Source organism: Carassius auratus, unplaced genomic scaffold, assembly GCF_003368295.1.
Source record: "Carassius auratus strain Wakin unplaced genomic scaffold, ASM336829v1 scaf_tig00216111, whole genome shotgun sequence".
NCBI classification, from domain to species: domain Eukaryota; kingdom Metazoa; phylum Chordata; class Actinopteri; order Cypriniformes; family Cyprinidae; genus Carassius; species Carassius auratus.
In genome coordinates, this window is record NW_020528413.1 from 496,678 (window position 1) to 509,529 (window position 12,852).

The 12,852-nt window shown below is 35.7% G+C and overlaps 2 protein-coding genes across 2 annotated transcripts in view; both read right to left on the reverse strand.

The window, feature by feature from the left end:
* LOC113097118 (complement C3-like) overlaps positions 1–2,116 on the reverse strand; it is a 40,206-nt gene extending 38,090 nt beyond the window's left edge. Inside the window, exons 1-2 of the mRNA XM_026262319.1 lie at positions 1,982–2,116; positions 61–256 (exon numbers count right to left, since the gene is read on the reverse strand). Coding sequence (XP_026118104.1) covers positions 61–256; positions 1,982–2,052 — 267 coding nt within the window. The 5' untranslated portion in view covers positions 2,053–2,116. The remainder of the gene's footprint in view (positions 1–60; positions 257–1,981) is intronic.
* Positions 2,117–10,088: 7,972 nt separating this feature from the next.
* Positions 10,089–12,591, reverse strand: LOC113097115 (CD209 antigen). Its single transcript, XM_026262315.1, has 5 exons — positions 12,369–12,591; positions 11,273–12,211; positions 11,087–11,190; positions 10,911–11,014; positions 10,089–10,658 (listed from the first exon to the last, which is right to left on the reverse strand). The coding sequence occupies exons 1-5, from the start codon at positions 12,508–12,510 to the stop codon at positions 10,523–10,525; spliced, it is 1,425 nt and encodes a 474-aa protein (XP_026118100.1). The 5' UTR covers positions 12,511–12,591; the 3' UTR covers positions 10,089–10,522.
* Between the last annotated feature and the right edge of the window lie 261 nt (positions 12,592–12,852).

Below are 12,852 nucleotides of genomic sequence, written 5' to 3' on the forward strand. Positions count from 1 at the left end.
ATGTCTGTAAAAAAATTGACAGTCTCCTTCCAAAACATTGGTGTGAGTGGAGCGCCTCACCTCTATCTCGACTAGATCCTGGTAGTTCTTGGTGGGTGTCAGAGTAACTGACTCACTCGTCACTTCACGGTTGTTATCTTTAGGGTTTCTTACTGAGATTTTAACATTCAGACTGGCTCCAGAATAGTCCTGTGCCTCCACGAACACCTTCTCTGGGGAGCCCACCTTCAGTATATTGGGCGCTGAGAGAATGTAGCTGAGCAAAACACATTAATTTAGGAGAAACAGATCTTGGCCTAATTTCACAGACGGCAGTTATTTACTGTAAATGAGTGATGCCCAAAGAGATACCTAATAGGATGAATTAAATAGATTTCATTTACTTTCAACTGATTTTGTTGGAAAATTATAATCGCTTCTTACAAAAGTGAATGCACAAAGCACACCAGGCTCTAAAGAAAAGCAGCTAATTTCTTTTTTCAACTCCAGTAAATGATCATTATAAGTAAATTAAACAATATAAATGATGGCAATAAATTGAGGTTAAAATTTGGCAATACAATTTAGCATTAGCAATTTAACAGTAATATTGGTATTTTATATCAATCTTTTTTGTTTTAACATTACTATTAATATATTGATTTTTTAATAGTAATTAATTGTAATAACTGTATTTCTATAGTTCATTTGTTTTAAAATATTTGCCTTAAACTTGAGACTTATTGTCATCTCACTGCATCAAAATCAGTGTCCACACACTAGAAAATTATATATTTTAGTTACTCAATAAAATTGTTTACATTTTTACATCCAATATTATTCATTAAATTTAATACGTTAGAATTCATTAGAAATACTCAAATTAGATGTTTACAAGCAACCATTCAAAATGAGTAGAACAACATAAAAAAGTTGAGTTAAATTGACTTTTACAGTTTAAGAGTCAAGAGCCCAACTAAAGCAAACACTGATTACCATAATGGTAACCACCATTTAGATTTTTCTCCTTCAGTGATTCTGTTTTTTAACATCAGGTGTCTTCAATAACTCTGTTTTGGGGATTTGAAAACATAAGCTTGTGAACATGATGCCTGTATCAACTCCATGTAAAAAAAAAAAAGAAAAACAAGATGATTTTGTGAATTGCAGGCTGCAGCTGGGTGCTTCTTGTTTTTTCCAACAAAACCAATATTTTTGTATAAATTTTACTCATATTTTTCATGTTATTTTACTAATTTTGAATGATTGCTTGTAAGCATCTCATTTGATTAATTCTAATTAAATCTAATGTATTAAATTGAATAATATTGCTTGTAATCTGTTGACACAATTTTATTGAGTAAATATAGAGTATCACCTTTTACAGTTGACAAGGTTTCAATAATTCATATGCTTTAAAATATATTGAAAACAGAGACAATAAGAGTTTGTTTTATAAAATGCAACCCTTAATAATATATTTCAAATCAAAGCAAGGCTGTATTTCATTTTTAACAAGGATTCAAATTTGTCTCCCCACTTTATCAAATCATCCATTAAAATGTTATAAAATCAGGGAATATCAAGAGCAGCAGTCACTCCAGACAACCCCTTGCCACAGTCCACCTCTGCAGAGCACATCGGTGTCAGAAAGGCTCTGGTAAGTTTTAGAGTTATAGAATATTTTCCAACCTAATGTTAATATTTTTCTGAGTATAAGCTTTTATTTTATTGATTTATTTTGAATTTTGCACCTTGTTTTGCCCCGCTTTTCAAGAATCAGTGATATAATTTATTGTTTGTTGAACTTTGCTGAACTTTTCCCAATGAAGTTGCTATAAGGTGCTATAAAGGCTATACAATTTGCAAAGAAATGCATCAATTTAATATTTGAATACAAAATGAATTCCGAAGCATTAGATCCGAGAAGGTTATACATTACATGCTACATTACACTACGTGTTTCATGGTGCAGTCCTGATGTGTGTGTTGTTATACTCACAGCGGGGTGGAGAGAGAGAGAAGTGGTAATGAAACGACAACAGCTGCCAGCCACAATGAGTCCACGGACATCGTGCCTGTGTGTCCCTGACAGGCTCTTAACTAATGTTTCAGTTGCTAATACACAATATATTCATCCTCCCTCATCATCACCTTCATCCTCCTCCTCCTTTTCCTCCTCTTCTTCCTCGCTGTAAGTTATTGGGTAAGAGAGACCTTGAGGAACTTGCGTTATGATTCAGCAGAGGACTATCCCGTGCGATAAAGTTGTGACATCTTCTCTTTCCACTTCTCTCTCTCTGGTTTGGGGTGTCACAGCAGCATCACACTGGGATGGAATCATGTGCTCCTAAATAAATTAGTCAGTAGTTATTTTTTTATATTGTGAAAATAAGTTTTGTGCCAATTGATGCCAATGCAACACCCAGCTTTAGAATTTGTCGTTTTCTATGCAAACTCACAGTAAACCTTTAGTTAAAAAACCACAGTTTCTCAATTGATCGATTTGCTCTTGGTTGTAACACAACCTGATTCATCCACAGTCAGTGGCCTGATCTGCAGTAGTGATACTGATAATACAGAGCAGTCTGATCATGTCATTTTCTTCTTTAAGGCTCTGAAAAGTGATGCAGTCATTCTGTCTTTCACAATCATCCACATAGCTGGGTGTTTTGCAATGATGTGAAAACTGAAAACAAATAAAATTAATGCATTCAAAGCTCAGCTGAATTAACTTTAAAATTATAATGAAAAGTGTAATCAGATGGGCTCATGTTAAAGTACCTCACAAAAATGTGCTCTAGCAGTGTTTTGGATGTCAGCAAAAAACATTTTTTTTTTTGTTTGTTTTGCATATTCAGTGCACATGCTGTTTTGTAAATTGATTGTTTTATTTACATTAGCATTGTTCAGTAGCATTTTCAGTGCTGGGTAGCAATGTAATCAGACTCCGTAAAAAAGCAATAAATAAAATAAATACTATGGCTACTTGTAATTCGATTGTATTATGTTTTGAAATGCTCATATTCAGATTACAGTTAGTTTTTTTTCATTAATTAATCCACTGAAGGCAAGCGTAGTGAAAAAACCATGTGCAGTTTATTTACAGATGTGATCTAAACAGAGCCGGACAGTAAAGGAGTACATTTACTTGAGTACAGTACTTAAGTACAATTTTGAAGGATCTGTACTTTACTCAAGTATCATTTTTGGGGAGTACTCATGACTTTACTCAAGTACATTTGAGAGGCAAATATTGTACTCTTTACTCCGCTACATTTCTATCCATAACCGTAAGTACACGTTACCTCTTCGGCCCCTCCACACGGAGACGGAGCTTACCCCAATCCGATTTTATTTTCCTTGTCTCAAGAAATATCCCCGTTCACACGGAACCGCAAAACAATGTAGTATACATGCCAGACCAGCATGTGGCACTGTATTTCTGGCACAGGGATACACTTAAAACAGAGAAGAAAACATGGACTTGCTCATAAACCTTGCGCGTGGTACACAAACGAACATGGAACAATACATTTATTAATCCGTGTTAAAGTTAGTTAATAAAAAATACAATCGTTTGTTCAAATATATCCATTCTGGGATTTGTGTGATGAAAAAAAAAAGGAAAAAATAAAAATCTCGGAAACCCTATCAAACGTGATTGGATAGTGTAGGGTTCTCTGATTGGGAAATCATATCAGCAATCACCTTCAGCTTTCTGCCAAAGACTTCATGACATTTGATTGAATTGAAGTACAGTACACACACACACTGACAACACAGAGAGTTGTTACACATAGATTGTGTGTGTGAGAATGGTGTTATTAAGCTGAAAGTATTTTCTCCTGCCTTTGCCTGTATGTCAATGTGAGAGGAAGGTGCTTAGTTAATACTGTAACTCAAAAGCTGAATTTTATTTTCCCTTTCTTTGTATACTGACCTAAACACAGCTGATTAACTGATTTTCTTTAATCATTATTATTTTCTCTTCTATGCTGGGTGTACAACACGGTCAGGTTCAGAGGTGTGTCAGAACATTGCAATATTGCTTTCTTCGCTGATTTAGGTTTATTGATTTGATTAATGAAAAAACAGAAATGCACATGTACACAATTGTTAGCTGAATTTTCTTTTCTGATATTAAACATTAATGTAAGCTGAGCATTTTCTTTGATGTTCTTGAGTATTCAGTGTGTTTAACACAGTCAGGTTCAAATGTGGGTGCAAAAAAATCCATTAAAACTTTAGCAGAGGTTTGTCAGAGCATTGCCTTGTGGGCAAGTGAGAAATGTTAAATAAAGAAACATAGTAAAAAGATGAAAATGACTTTATTTTACTTTTGATTCCTTTTACATTCTCCAAGGTATTAACATTAACATTTTTCATTACTCCATGTAGGACGTTTCTGTACATAAATGTAAGCACTGTGGCAGTAGTAATGCAATATTCAGAAAATGTACTCCTGTACTCTTGATACTCAAGTACTTTTAAAAACAATTACTTAAGTACTTTTACTTAAGTAGACATCTGACTGTAGTTCTTTTACTTGTACTTGAGTAAAATTTTGCAAGGGGTATCTGTACTTTTACTCAAGTAATGAAACTGTGTACTCTGTCCGCCTCTGGATCTAAACATAAACCAAGCAAGATACACAGACTTGAGGCATGAACAGACTTGACGTGTCATGAAAAGACTAGACTCACTGACAGCAAGTTACAACATCAATACACGACAACGAACAATGACAACATCATGACTACACTGTTAAAAGTCGCTGTAAAAAATTTTGACAGTAACATGCTGCTTTCCATTAAAATATAAAATATTTGTCATTTTCCAAAAAGTAGCCTTCTGCTATATATATATATATATTAGGGGTGTAACGGTTCACAAAATTCACGGTTCGGTTCGATACGATACACTGATGTCACGGTTCGGTTCGGTTCGGTTCGATACGTTTTAGATACAGCAAAATGTAAAAACATCTAAACTTTTCAGAATGCCGCAAGCGCACCGCGGGTCATGTGACAAGAACCAACCAATCAGCTTCATCCTTTCCCGTAACAACGTTGAGAGCTCAGCCAAGATGAAGGATCAGCTGATCATAGTTGTATATGGATTGCAATTTTGAAATAAATTTAGTAGCAGAGCTACTGCAAGCGATTTTTAGAGCTGCAAATCCATTTATCCTTCGCATAAATTTCCGCGTCTCATGGAGAGAGCACGTCATTGTTGCTTAGCAAAGACAGGCGCCTCATGAGCGCTTCTGCCCGAGCGCTTTGGAAAGGAGGAGAAAGACGCGCTTAGCGTTTTCCATGCGTTTTTAGGCACGATATGTGAACGGCCCCTAAGGCGCTCGCTCACTCAGCACGCGCTGAAGGCTCGTTGCAAAATGTCGAATGCATTTAACAGACCAGAAATATAAGATCCTAAAATAACCAACAGGTCTGGTGTTTGGGTTGGATTCCCTGTAAGCTATAGTGTCTAAATGCTGCAGGGATAGTTTGCTGCGTGGATGTTTCTCCTTTTTTTCGTCTTTTCCCAGATAGTACTGACGCATATATCCCAGATATTCCCGCTGGTGTTTTTTTTTTTTTTTTTTTTTTTGTATTCCCGCTGGTGTACCCTGTCATGTTGCAGATGCGACAGTGTCGGGAGTGTCAGGGGCGTTGCCTGTTACAGTTGTTTGGGTTATTGGGCTACCTTGTTGAACGCATATCATTATATTTCTCTCTCTCTTTTTTTTTTTTTTTCAAATATAATTAATTACTCCAACGAACCGTTCGGTATACATAATGCGTACCGCGTACCGCGTACCGAAAGCGTCGTACCGAACGGTTCAATACGAATACGCGTATCGTTACACCCCTAATATATATATATATATATATATATATATATATATATATATATAGTTTATTAACAACGTCAAAGTCAACACTCAGATGCTGTGTTTCAAATCACACCCTACACCCTCATTTACTATTCTCTATGAGTTATCTAATATCAGAGGTGGATAGTCCAGGGGTCAGAAAGTAAAAATCCAGCCATTTGTTTATTTCACCCATGATCTCAGCAGCTGATTTCAGCAGAGGAGGAACCAAGTCATTCTTTTCAATTACAAGCAGTTAAAAGCAGGTGTTCATTACTAATATACAATCATCACTGAATTAATCACACAATTATCTCATTCATTTTCCTGCTTCAGTGTTTCTATAATATAATGTATTTATGCACACATTTTATGTGTTCACTTGAAACTGATGATTTTGTAGTAGGGTACATCCCAAGTGCTCAAATGGTTAAAGTTAATGAGATAATTAAGTGACTAATTAAATTATGTTTGTGCAGTAGTGATTTACAGCAGCTTTTATTGAGAATTACAAAGTTTTAGGTGTTGCTGTTTTATTGCTTATAATGATGCCACCATCATGGAGATCAGTGTTTAGTGTACTTGTGCTCTTGACCCTTAACTCCTGTATTAGATCTATTTTTGTAACAATGCTTGAAGTTTTGTAAAGCTGACAAACAATATTAGCTGTTTAATTGTAATGAACTTGTTAACACTAGAACTGCCATGATGGTCAGACAGTTTTGAAATGTATATGTACATAACTTTGTTGAATAAAACAAATTAAATTTTGCTGGTTTGTGACTTTTCCTAAAAGTATTTCTGTTTTTACTTACAATAGATTTTATATAAATTATATAAAAGGCAAACAAATATGAGCATTTCTACCTATTAAAGCCAAAACGGTCATATTGACCACTCTAAATCTCACGCGATTCTATTCTTCTTTCCCGTGGTTTATTGTCTCTGTCAGAGTCTCCAGTACTATTAGCATATGCTCATTTGATTATAAATACAAATTCTTGGACTACAAATTATTATTGCCTTTTAAAAAAATAGATTTATAAAGAGTTTATAGGGAGCGTTTGGAAAATGTCTAATACAAATAATAGAATGAAGAAAAATATGACTTTTGCCATGGCCTTGGAAATGCTTCACAATCTGGACAGGGATGACACTGATGCTGGGGTGCTGTGTGAGGTGGAAAGTGACAGTGACCTTTCCTGTGTGCAAGACAACAGTTCATCCTCATCAGAGAGTGAGTCAGAGTCCGTAAAAAGGAAAAAGAGGCGGCTACCTTCCTCAGAGATTAGGGAACCAGATGTTCCGTTCACAGCTGACGTTCCAGGTAAGCTTGGATGCCCATATTAACTAGTTCTGCTGTTCATATTATTATTATTATATTATAATATTATAAAATTATTATTATTATTATTATTATTATTATTATTGTTATTATTAGAATATTACTATCATTGTTATGTTATTGTTATTATTATTAGAATATTATTATCATTGTGATATTATTATTATTATTATTTTATTTTTGTTATTATTATTCTTATTAGTGATATATTGTTGTCCTAGGCCTTCCTGAACCAGTACCTGGACTTGAACCAGCTGGCGTGCTCATGCCGCCCTTAGAGTCATCTCGGCCGGAGGTGGCTGTGGAAAAGGGAAAGGATGGGATGGTGTGAACCATCCTTCAGTCAACTGAACGTCCAGGGAGAAGGCAGAGCCAAAAAATTTTGACTGAAGCTGCCAGTCCCACTGCGCAGGCAAAGCGCACCTTTGAAGACTCACTGTCTTTCTGTGTTTGATGATGCGTGTTGAAACACATCAGGGACTGCACTGTGGCTAAGGCAAATCAGCACTGTGGTGACAGCTCATGGGACCTGACAGTGGCTGAACTGAAAGCCTTCATAGCTCTGTTATATTTCCGTGGTGCACAGGGTGCGAAGAGCATGGATTTGAGGAGCCTTTGGTCGTAGAAATGGGGCTTCCCGTTTTTCAAAGAAACCACAGCCATAAATCGCTTCAGGGAGATAATGAGATTCCTGCGGTTTGATAAAAAAGAAACCCGACGTGTGCGTTTGCATGATGACATGTTTGCCCTGGTATTGGCCACTTGGAACAAGTTTATTCAGAACAGCTGGTTACAAGCCTGGTGCTGACATAACCATAGATGAGCAGCTGTTCCCCACCAAGACCCAGTTCAGATTTCGTCAGTACATGGAGAATAAGCCTGATAAATTTGGCATCAAATTTTGACTGCTGATGTCCGTTTGAAATACATGCTGAACGGGGCTCGGTTTCTGGGAAGAGAAGAGGCACGGAGCACTATTCAAGGCTATCATGCATCATGTTCTGGATTTTTATTTTTATTTTCTTTTTTGCCAATATCACAAGATGTCACTGAAATCTTTTAAATGTAAGTTAAATATGAATAATAATTAGATATATTACGTATAATTTGGTAGTGCTACACATTTTATTGCTGCAAAGGTGAGTTAATTTGTACACCATTTACAACTGCTTTTTATTACTTAAATAGAAACACCAGACATTAAATTGTCATCTGTTATAAGGACTACTGAACAGACTAGTTTATTTTACAATTCAAAATATTAATAATTAAACTCTGTAAACACTTGCATTTTTACAACACTATAAGTGGTCCCATCAGGTAATCAAAAATGTTGTACACACACTAGTGGTCCACATGCTCACTTGAACAATTGGGCCTAATACAGGAAATACGCCATATACACAGCAAAATCCCCAGTGTTAATTTAACACTCTGAGTGTGGACTCATATAAACACTGAAGCAGTGTTAAAAGTAACACTGAAGCAGAGTTGAAGTTAATGAGATAATTAAGAAGTTAATTGAGTTATGATTGACCATTATTGAAGACACCTGATGTTAACAAGCAGAATCACCAACCGAGAAAATCACAATTTGTGTGTCACCATTATAGTGGTCAGTGTTTGCTTTAGTTGGGATCTTGACCCTTCAGTTATTAACTTTAGATTGTGTGTGGATGTGGTAACGGAGTTATAACATACAGACAGACCAGAGCTAAGCCAATCATGTGGTATTGATAATTGGTTTGAACTAATTGTCAAGAAGTGACCTGAACGCCTGAGTTCAGGTTTCTTTACTGTGTACTTAAATTAGGTGGATAAAAAAGTGATCCAGCATTTTTGCCATAATATGAGATGTTTTTAAAAGTTAAAAATTATTTCTACATAAAGAAAGAATTCTTTAGTTTAGACACACGGACATCAAGGATCAGTGTGAGCATCACAACAATGGTGACCATCAAAAAAGCATGCTGTAGCCAATAAAAACTCATCCATGGCTCCCATCATGCATTGCGGCATGAATAAATTATGAGCTGAATTGTCTTTTTAACTTTTTATTCTAACTATATTTTATTTTTGCTGTTTTTATGTGAATTTTTAGTATCTAGTTTTGTGATGTTCAGAGTAGATCTGTTTATCTGAATATGTTGTTTGTCACCGTTGTTGAGATTCATACACTGATTCTTGTTCTCTGTGTGTGCCTAAAATAAAGACTCTTTAATAAAAAAAAAATCAGAATCACAAGAAAGCCTACAAAATTTATAGAAAATACAGACTCTTTCGATTATAAAGCAGTTATAATCAATAATGATCAATAAAAAAAGAAGAGACTGTAAATGAGATCAGTGATTAAGGTCAAGCAACAATTACATTAAAACATAATCATCATCACCAGATGATTTTTGCTCTTGGCTTAACACACAAATTTGAAAATTAAAAAGTTACAAGCCAAGATCCCAACTAAAGCAAACACTGACCACTATAATGGTGACACACAAATTGTGATTTTCTCGTTTGGTGATTCTGCTTGTTAACATCAGGTGTCTTTAATAATTGTCAATCATAACTCAATTAACTTCTTATCTCATTAACTTCAACTCTGCTTCAGTGTTACTTTTAACTCTGCTTCAGTGTTTATATGAGTCCACACTCAGAGTGTTAAATTAACACTGGGGATTTTGCTGTGTATGTAGTCAAGTGATCAAGTGCAAAGACATCAAGTGTGGGTATTTGGACAAGGCAACTATCTGAATCTGATGTTTGTCTTCCTCTCTGATGACTTCAGTCTAATAAACCTGCTCTCTGCTGCACCCTGCTGGACTGCAAGCAAACCAGATATACAAGATTAAAGTATAAAATATAAACAAAAATGCTAAGTTTACTATGGTAATGATAATAACTGAATATTTTATTCAAACAGCAAGCAATTCAACTCAAAAGCAGTTTTACAGACACTCAGTATACACTCAATACACTTTAGACTTTTACTGTGATTGACTGTCTCCTCAAAACTTCAGAGCAAACAAGGCTCATGATAACAGCTAAGATAATATCATATTAATATAGAGCTGCTTGTGACGGAGACATGAAACATGAACACAATCAGAGGTTTGGGGTCTCAGATCACCCTGATACACACCATGAGGAACAGAAGACTATTAAAGCATTAAGAAAACAATATCAATTTTGTATTTTCCTTCTTAAAAAAAAATCACATAAACTGACCGTTTTTTTAAAGACAGGGACCTCAATAGAAAATTATGAATTCGCAATAAGAATGACTATATTATATAAAGCAAAACCACAACAAGATGGGATTAACCCTATTTCTCACAAATAAATTCTCTCTTCTCTGAGCATGGCAGATCATTCCAGTTGTTCAGGACCGGATTGGAAGGCATCAGTTCAATACAGTCCTCAGTTCCACCTTGGTCATTCGGTTCACCTTTGAGCCAAAACCTGAATAACACTTACCACATTCAGTTTTTCAGAACAACAAATGTATGTATCTAACAATACTCACAGTATAACAGCATGTTTTGAGAGTAAACTAAAGTAATACAGAAGCCTAAGCAGAAGTGAAAATGCAGAAAAGAATAAGAGAGGAAAACTTTTCTTAATGTAATTTACAGTATTCAAAATGATTTTAGTTGTGTCGTTTTGGAAGAGTTTTGTCAAGCTATTTTTCGGAGGTTTAATTTTAACTCTTACCCTTGATTCAGTGGTGAATTATCCACCCATTTCATGATCCCCTCGTTCTCAATATCAGACAAACCAATCCACACTCTCTCCTTGACCAATGAAAATATGTTTCTCTGTGTGAATAGGAAAAACAAAGAATAAGTGTGATTGTTCTCATTCATTAACAGACACTCACACAAACTCACCTGCTTCTCTTCACTCTTGATAATGATCAGATCAGCTCCACGCTCCATGCAGTATTGTCTGCTCTCAGACCAGCTCTTCTTCTCAGTTGATATGAACAAGACATCTGGACCACACAAAAGTATACATTTGATAAAACTGTGCACATGAAACATAAAAATGAACATTATAAAAATTTCAAAACTGACCTCTTTTAGATGCCTCTTTCTTCAGTTCCTCACTCAGAGACGTGACTCTGTGTTCTAACTCCAGTTTCTTCACTCTGAAATCACTCTGTAACTGTGTTTTCTCAGCAGTGAGATCTTTGACTCTGGTCTCAAGCTCGAGTTTCTTCTGACTCAAAGAGCTGAAGCTGCTCTGTAACTGTGTTTTCTCAGCAGTGAGATCTTTGACTCTGGTCTCCAGCTCCAGTTTCTTCTGACTCACAGAGCTGAAGCTGCTCTGTAACTGTGTTTTCTCAGCAGTGAGATCTTTGACTCTGGTCTCCAGCTCCAGTTTCGTCTGACTCACAGAGCTGAAGCTGCTCTGTAACTGGTCTTTCTCAGCAGTGAGATCTTTGACTCTGGTCTCAAGCTCGAGTTTCTTCTGACTCACAGAGCTGAAGCTGCTCTGTAACTGTGTTTTCTCAGCAGTAAGATCTTTGACTCTGGTCTCCAGCTCCAGTTTCATCTGACTCAAAGAGCTGAAGCTGCTCTGTAACTGTGTTTTCTCAGCAGATAGATCTTTGACTCTGGTCTCAAGCTCGAGTTTATTCTGACTCAAAGAGCTGAAGCTGCTCTGTAACTGTGTTTTCTCAGCAGTTAGATCTTTGACTCTGGTCTCAAGCTCGAGTTTATTCTGACTCAAAGAGCTGAAGTTGCTCTGTAACTGTGTTTTCTCAGCAGTTAGATCTTTGACTCTGGTCTCAAGCTCGAGTTTCTTCTGAGTCAAAGAGTTGAAGCTATTCTGTAACAGGTCTTTCTCTCTTTGATCTCTTGAACTGGACTGTAACATGTGTGTTGCTTGTACTTCTCTCTCTGCCATGAGCTTTATATGCAGAACTACAATGGCAGCCACCAGGAAAATGCACATGAGGCTAAAACAAACGGTGCTCAACACAACACACTTATTTCCTATTGACAAACCTCCTGCCAAACAGGAAAACATAAAAATTCAAATAAATATTGTAATAATCTTCTTGTTGAAATAGGTAGGCCTTTAAGAAACATGTTCGCTATAACAAAGATCTTAAAGTGCACTACTGAACATATGCATATGGCTTGTGCATCATACTACATGTCTTACTTTGGTTTCGAGCTCTTTCTTCAGTGTAGCTGAGTTTTCGGTCCTTGTCTGCATAAGTATCTCCATCTCTGTTCAGTCCAATCTTATCGTACTGGCTGCAGGTCTCATGGTTTTCACTTTCATAAATGTTTACTAGTTCCATGATCACTTCACTTCATCTGTGGACTTTGGGAGGACGAGTGCAGGGTTAAATATAGAGAACTCCCCCTAGAATTTACATAATGCTGACTGACAAGAATGCAAACTTTGATGAACTACATCTTCACCAAAAAAAAAAAAAAAAAAAAAATTAGGGTTCCAGGAGACCCCTTTCCTTTATTTTGAAAAAAACATATAAAAAAAAAAAAAAAAAAAAAAAAAAATATATATATATATATATACATATATATATATATATATATATATATATATATATATATATATATATATATATATATATATATATATATATATATTAACTGCATCTATTTTAATACAAAATATT